This window comes from Merops nubicus, unplaced genomic scaffold (genome assembly GCF_000691845.1).
Source record: "Merops nubicus isolate BGI_N331 unplaced genomic scaffold, ASM69184v1 scaffold9050, whole genome shotgun sequence".
NCBI classification, from domain to species: Eukaryota; Metazoa; Chordata; class Aves; order Coraciiformes; family Meropidae; genus Merops; species Merops nubicus.
In genome coordinates this window covers 1-7,561 of record NW_008580850.1, presented here as the reverse complement: position 1 = coordinate 7,561, position 7,561 = coordinate 1, and the positions used below count along the sequence as shown (strand labels likewise).

Here is a 7,561-nt window from a genome sequence, read left to right as displayed (position 1 = left end):
TGCCGAGTTTAACAATTTTCAAGAGTATCTTCTTTCTAAGTGTAAAGCTAGAACTTCACCTACTATAAACTGATGTAGCTCTGCTGAAACCACTAGAAACACACCTCCTTAAAACTTTAAATATTGAGTGTCTTTCTAATCTCAAATAAACAAATCAAGTAGCTTTATCTTGTGTGAAAACTGGCCAATATCCAGTTTTAATCAAGCAGTGCTTCTCCTCTCTTTTGGTATTAATGCTTTTTTAATAAAAGATCTATTTCCTGAACATTTAATGATGGTTTGATATCTGTGTGGTTCTAAATGCAAATCTGCAGCAGAAGATGATTGAAAGTTGGAAGACGTTCTTAGCTATTCTTTTTGGTTTTAATTGGGTAAACTGGCAGAGAGTCAGCAGCTTCTCGGCACTTTGAAACAAAACACGCTGCCAAACTACCGCTAATTTTACTCTTTGGAATCCAAGGAAAAGAAAAAACAGGAAATCAAACACAACTAGCAGCAAAGCTTTGAACCACTTGACTCATTTGCAAATATTTCAAATGCTTGGAACACACATGAAGGACAAAAGGCCACAATTCCGTGAAAAAGAACAACACAAACAAGAACGATTTCCTGGTTTGGGATTTCTCAACCAAATACGACTGGATGAAATATCTTCCCATGACCCTTTACGGTCACTATGGACATTATGTTCTTTTCTATTTTTAGAATAAGAAACATGAGGAGAGGACAAGTTAATTAACGCAGCTGTTTTGAAGTTTTAGATACACTGGTTTTTTGAAAGTGCTTTTTACTGATTTATACTCCCTTTTGCTGAGAAGGGAACAGATTCAGATCTGTTTAAACCCCCTTTTAAATAAGGGGAAACAAAAAAAAACCTCCACAACACCAAAGCATGAAAATTATGTATTTTTCTCAGTCAGTTTCAGAGTAAATCATTCCCTGCAAAAATTAGCTAGGAAATCCAGGCAGTCCAAGTTCTCTGGCTCTGCATGGTCTCAAAACTCCAGTATGTAACTGAGAACCAAGGCTGGTTCCACAGCACACTGCATGTGCACTGAAAGCACCTTGCTGGATGGCTGAAGTCTTCAGAGAAACAGTAATGCAAGACACTTGAAATTCAATAGGGTTAATAAGAAGATAAAATGCAGTGATCAGGAATGGTAAAGTTGTAGTATAAGGGATTACTTAAATACTGACTTACAGACCAGCTCCAGACTAACTTAGGGCATACAAAGTCTCTTTGAACTGATGCTTGATGCTCCTTGAACTCCTATACTAAGCACTAAACATAGACTTTAAATCTATGATACATAGAGTGCTAAAAAAAATCTTTTGAACCTATCTTTTTTTTTTAGGTAGAATATTCAAATTTGTATGTGGGGTACCAAAATCTGTAGGAGTGACCATTAACCTTTTTATACTGGACAGTCATGGCACTGTACTATGAATCATGCCTAAACTCTCATTGCTCCTGCTTTTGGCAGTAATATTTGCTTTCGGCTTTAGATTCTCACCTTCAGTTTCTTTACCTCAGCTTGCTTAAAACAGGTCACCTACTGATCCTGATCAGCTGTGAAAGATTGTAAAGAGATAACATATCTTGACATAACATACCATGTAAGTGCAGAACATTAATTTACTGAATTTGAAATGAGTGTTATTGACAAACGGAGGATATAAAAGGACTAGGCAACAAAAGAAGTCACAGGAAGCAGGCTGTTGTATGTGAAGTATATGGAAGGTTTTCAAAACAAGGAGAGTAGCAAGGAAATGGAAGATGGAATTAAGCTTTTTTCAGTGATGACCTGTGATAGGACAAGGGGTAATGGGTGCAAATTGGAGCATAGGAGGTTCAAGGTGAATATCAGGAAAAATTTTTTTACTGTGAGGGTGACAGAGCACTGGAACAGGCTGCCCAGAGAGGTTGTGGCGTCTCCTTCACTGGAGTCATTCAAAACCCGCCTGGACGCCTTCCTGTGTGATACACTCTAGGCGGTCCTGCTCTGGCAGGGGGGTTGGACTGGATGATCTTTTGAGGTCCCTTCCAACCCCTATGATTCTATGATTCTATGAAATGCATGCTCAGGTGTTGGGGTTGTGTGGGCTCTGGATGGAGAACACCACGCTTCCCTGAGCCTGTGAGCAGGTGGAAAACAGATGGCTTATGTATTTGGTAGCTGGAAAAGCTGGGGTATGGGTCACTGAGAAGTGGTGAATCAGATGATCAGGAGCTGTTCAACTTTAGCACAAAATATTTCCCCCATCTCTAGTATATTACCATAAAACTAGAACTTCTTTGGAAATTTTCTGGACAGAACTGTTTTTGTTCCAGTATCTACGTGCAGAAGCTCCCACTCACTCCTGAAGGGGGGCAAACAGCAAATGAGATAGCTTTCCACTTCCACATTAATTTCTTATTAATTAATGGTCAACAGCATTTTCATTAAAGATTAGTGACCTAGAGTCACAGAGCTAAGTAGAGGCACTTTTAGAAAGTAGATAGGCTTCTTTTAATAATATCACAAGCTTCCCTTTCCTAATATTTGAGCTGTGGTATAGGCAGTGCATCAGCACAGTGGTCAACAGCCCTTGCAACAAGGACCACGTCAAAGGTCCTAAGGGCAAGATACCCCTTTGCAAGCCACCCTTCTGCCGTGGTTATGGTGGCTATGACTTCTTTTAAATGTGGAATTCCTTGACAAGGATATCCATCAAGGCTCATTTTGCTTTCATGCAGTATTGTCAGGAACCACATTTTGGCTCCTTTAAAAAAAAAAAAAAAAAAATCATTCTGCTTCAGAAAGATGGTCACTGGTTTTAGGTTACAGAAGTAATATTTTCCAAGTTTTCATGGCACAGTTCATTACACATCCCCTCTGCCTTTCACTCCCTTTGGACCAAATACAACATAGCAGCTATCTCCTGCAGTCTCCTGGAAAGGGCAAATGCCTCAAAATACGACTGTAATAATGGCACAGCTGCATTACTATGCACCATGCTCCTCACCTGGAATTAGCCTGGAACACAAACAATTGTCAAATAAAATGATCTGTGGGGCATCTCATCTAGTTTTGTAATGTTGTTCAGGTGCCTGCGTTGTTTATCCTTGAATAACCAAAACGTCAAGGGATGCTGAACTACTTCCTAGGCACTCTACTAAGCTGATGTGCAGCTTCCCAGACAATTAGATAGGTATGGTTCACAGAACACCTCCCTGCCAAGGTGCCCATAAATAAATGTGTACTGATTTTAGAAAGACTTAATACTTTGGGGAAAATAATTTTGTCTGGATTAGTAAATAGAGCCATCACACAGGGAGATTAAATGTCATCATTCAGGGCAAGTCCTGTCTGTCATTATCATGGGCTACCAAGAACTGGAGGTATCTCCCTTTTTTGTGCCTATGTTCAACTCACAATGAGGTCTCTGTTGGGGCAGGGATCTGTTGCCATCACTCTAAGACAGGTCACAGTAATAGTGGTAGATCTAGTCAGCAGTCTAGAAGATAAAGCTTAATCACAATTTTCAAAGTTAAAATCTCCCTCTAGCTCTGTTAAGCTCTTGCAAAGGTTTTAGCTTTGGGAAGGCTGCATTTTTCCTTGCCAGCAAACAACCCCCTCACTCACTCTAGGTGATTGTTTTCCCATCCTGTCTCTCCAGCACAAGTACATGAGTTGCAGCTACACTGGTACATTAAGAAGAGGAAAGATGGATATTTCACCCGTTACTGTAAGCTTTTTTTCACTGTACTTTCCTCATTTAGTCTCACAGAATGCACATGATTCAATTTAACAGCTCCTCAACTGCTAAATGAAGCCAAGTTGGCTGTGCTAATGCTCTACATTTCCATAGTGATCTCTATGCAAGCATCACAAGCAATATAAGAAAAATAATGAATTAACTTCCCTATCAGGTCAGTGTTATTATCACCATTCTTCAGCTGGGGACAGTGAGGCAAAGTGACTTCCAGATGCCTTGGAGCACGTCTTCCTCTAACAGCACAGGTTCCCCACCCTAGCAGTGGCAAAGCTCCCAGGGTCAGACACAACATACAGAAAGGGATGGCATGGCCCATGCTGTTATCCAAACACTCTTCCACCTTTGCTCCATTAATCCCATTAGCCATTAGCTAACTCTCAGGGTTAAATTCTGCCCTCCTGGAGGAAGGAATGAGCACATGGGTCCTACAGAGGAAGAGAATCCCTGGTGGCAGCGCTGCAGAAATCCCAGAGTGACAGCAGGCTTGGTAGCTTTGTATTCCCTCAGCAGGGATGATTTCTGACAGTGAATCACTTGTGGGATCCTAACTTCTCTCTTGCCATTGTAATTCTCCCTTCACTATAGCTCTCCTCTGAGGCAATACAGCCTTGAATAAGGACTGACCAACTGACAGTTTTGCATGAACATCAACAATAGGCTATACCTTTAGGCAGAAGAATCATTAAGTATATTCACAACAAACCATCTAATAAGTCAGCAGAAAAAAAATAATCTGCTTTTCCAAGGAGGACCTTTTATAATATTCCTGACATCCTAGGGCAGCATTACTCTTGCTTTCAGTATTCTTAATGTTTTCATCCAACAGATGTAATAATTTTAAAAAACATTAATTTTCTTATAAGCAAACATAATAAGCTGTAAAAGCAGCTTGTTCCACTGCATGGAAACAGCCTTTGAAGGTCTTTGGTATGACTATTTAATGGTCTGGTAAGAGTTTTAAAGTTTTGGGTTTTTTTCTCTTACTCCCCTCTAGAAATTATTCACTTTTCCCCAAGTGGCTTATGGGTAATGATGGACAAGTAAAATTACAAATTTTTCTTTCAGAAAAGTCCCTTTAATACTGGATTTACTGCCATGTAATTCTTAAAACATTCATAGTGATTCAATCTCTTTGAAGAACTTTGGGACTGCATGGATGAACTCAGCTGCATGTTAGAGAGCAGGCCCAAGCACCAACCTAAACAGGAAAAACTCAGAAAATATGAATCTGTCTTCCTCTCAATTTGGTGTCAGCGAATGTACCCACAATTAGCTAGAACTGTCTAGGCTGCCCAGGAAGTCTATATTTTCTCTGGTAGAGAGATGGTACAGGTGACATTGGTATGTAGCTAAGGAGGACAAAGCATTTCATCCTTGGCTTCACCACTGAGACAGCTAAAAGTAAAAATAATGGAGTCTTCCAGTAGTTTCTCTGGCAGATGTTTGCTAATTTGCAAACAGCTTGAGACTGCCACCTTTTTAATTCAGACCACGAGGAAGCCTTCTTACAGCTCTAACTGGATACAAACTCTGGGAGTTCAGTGATGCTGGGTGTGAAGTATGGGTTAGAAGCTGTGTGACCCATCCTGCTTCCCATGTATCAGAGCTAGTCATGTGGTGATGAGGTAGAAAATGAAAGCAACATAACTAGAAGGTAGAAGGTAACTGAGAGAAGATAAAAAAAAAACAACAAACCAAAACAAACCTAAATCTTTCCAAGTACTTCTCTTTGAGCAGAAATTAGCACGTGCAGGTGGATATTTACCTGTTGGTGGACAGCCTGGCGAGGAGGGGTTCCAGCCAGCCCTTCTGGCACTCGCAGTGAGAGTCCATGAAGACCAGCACGTCCCCGGTGGCCCGTGCGGCTCCTAGCATCCGACCCTGGATGACCCCAAGCCTCTTGTTGCTCCGGATGAGTTTCACACCATCCAGCTTGGAGATGTATTCACTCAGAGCTGACTTCAGGGGCCCTGCCAGAAACAGCATGGTCACTGAAATGTTTTACCTTTGACTCAAGCTGTTACAGAAAAGCAACAGGTAGTAGAAGGTGCTACTTCTTGCTAGGGGACATTTATGTAGTTAAGCACCATAATGTCAAAGAGAAGTAGAGACTAATGGAAACTGAGATTCCTGTAGGAAGGCTCCTCTCCTGTTTTCAGCAAAAGGTGGATGCTCTCATCATCTCATAAAAAGTGCAGATCAGAGTGAGATACTGCAGGTGTTTGGCTTTCCCAAGCACTTTGGATTACTTTAACAGTGTGGAGTTTGCCACTTAACACTACAATCAACGTCTAAGTCTGCAAATTATTAGAGCAGATCAGGTCCAGTGGAAAGATTGAGATTTGCATACTGTGATCTTATTTTAAAGCAAGAAACTTCAGAGTGAATTGGAAATTATGAATTAAAAAGAAACATATTTCAAAGCTGTTAAGGCTAAGCTGAATTCTAAGGAAAGAAGAGTGAAATCTAGTAGCCAGCCCAGGACTCTGCTTAGCTCTCTTCCTGAGGGTCCTCTTTGCCTTCTACTCTCTTCACACACTTCAGGAAGGACAACAGTTTCTTCCCTGAATCTTTGAGAGAAAAGAGCTCACATATAAAGACACAGAGGCTACCTTGCTGGCTGAGATCATCGACTAGGATGATATCCTTGAGGAAGGCCTTTGGGGCTGTGTCCATAATGCTGTGCACAGTTCTCAGCAGAGTAGACCAGGCTTCATCATGGAAACAGATGATGACACTAGCAGTAGGTAAACTGGAGTCATAATCTTGCTGTAGGCACCTGCATGGGATCAAATGAAGGAGACACTGAAAACAATGGTATTACTGGCTGTTTTGTTCTCAGAGCAAAGTTGTAAGCTACACCTAAACCTTCAGGGATGGAAAGCAGTTGAAGATCTCAGCTCACTTCTAATGAAAAAAAGGAAGTATTCAGGTGTCCAAGACTGGAACTCAAAGTGAAAATATGGGTTTGACACTATAAAAATTTAAATAGAGGAAAGTTTTGTTGTGTTCTGGGATACTTTTTCCTGCTCTGTCTGTCTCAAAACACAGAGCTCAAACAGAAATGGTCCAGAAGGCAAAGAAAAAAATGAAAAGCCAATTACATAAAGCAGAGGGGGGGATATAGCAGGTCAGTCAGCATCCACCAATTTCCACATTTTCTCAAGTAACAGAGAAAAGAGCAAACTGAAATGCAGTACCTTTAAGACTACCAAATAAAATAACTCATCTGCACAACAGATCAGTGTACCTGTGGACTGCCTGACCAGGATCCTAGTGAATGAAGCCAACATCTCAGTCCTGTACAGGAAAGAAATGGGCAATGAAAAAAAAAAAAAAATACAGATACATTTAAGAAAGTAAATGTATTTTCCCTATAAGGATTGTACAGGTTGCTTTTCCTGATGAAAATGAATCACTGATGAATGAGGCTGCCTGCTGGGTAGGTTCTTGCTATGCTGTTTTCTGCTACCTACTTTATAGCTCCAGGTACTGACACAATCTATCTACTGCAAGACAACTGGCTGCATGGGTCACTATATGGTGTTCCTAGAGATGCACCAGAATGCCAGCTGGGGCCCCTCCTCAGTTTTCCATAGGGCCAAGATCTCACCCATGACACTGAAACAACTTCCACCAAAATTACTGTGAATTAGATGTTGCTTTGACAACTCAAAGGTTTAGGAAAATCACTTCCTATTCGTCCCCACAGAAACTCGGTACGAAAACTACAAACCCTCATCAAACAATGGCTGTTTCATAAATTTAACTAAAGGAACCCAGCACGTGGCTGCAAGGAGAG

At 40.9% G+C, this 7,561-nt stretch overlaps 1 protein-coding gene across 1 annotated transcript in view; it reads right to left on the bottom strand.

The window, feature by feature from the left end:
* GALNT15 (polypeptide N-acetylgalactosaminyltransferase 15) overlaps positions 1–6,538 on the bottom strand; it is a gene marked incomplete at its 5' end in the record, with an annotated part of 17,757 nt that extends 11,219 nt beyond the window's left edge. Inside the window, 2 exons of the mRNA XM_008942903.1 lie at positions 5,525–5,729; positions 6,372–6,538. Of these exons, the coding sequence (XP_008941151.1) occupies positions 5,525–5,729; positions 6,372–6,538 (372 nt within the window). The remainder of the gene's footprint in view (positions 1–5,524; positions 5,730–6,371) is intronic.
* Positions 6,539–7,561: the final 1,023 nt, after the last annotated feature.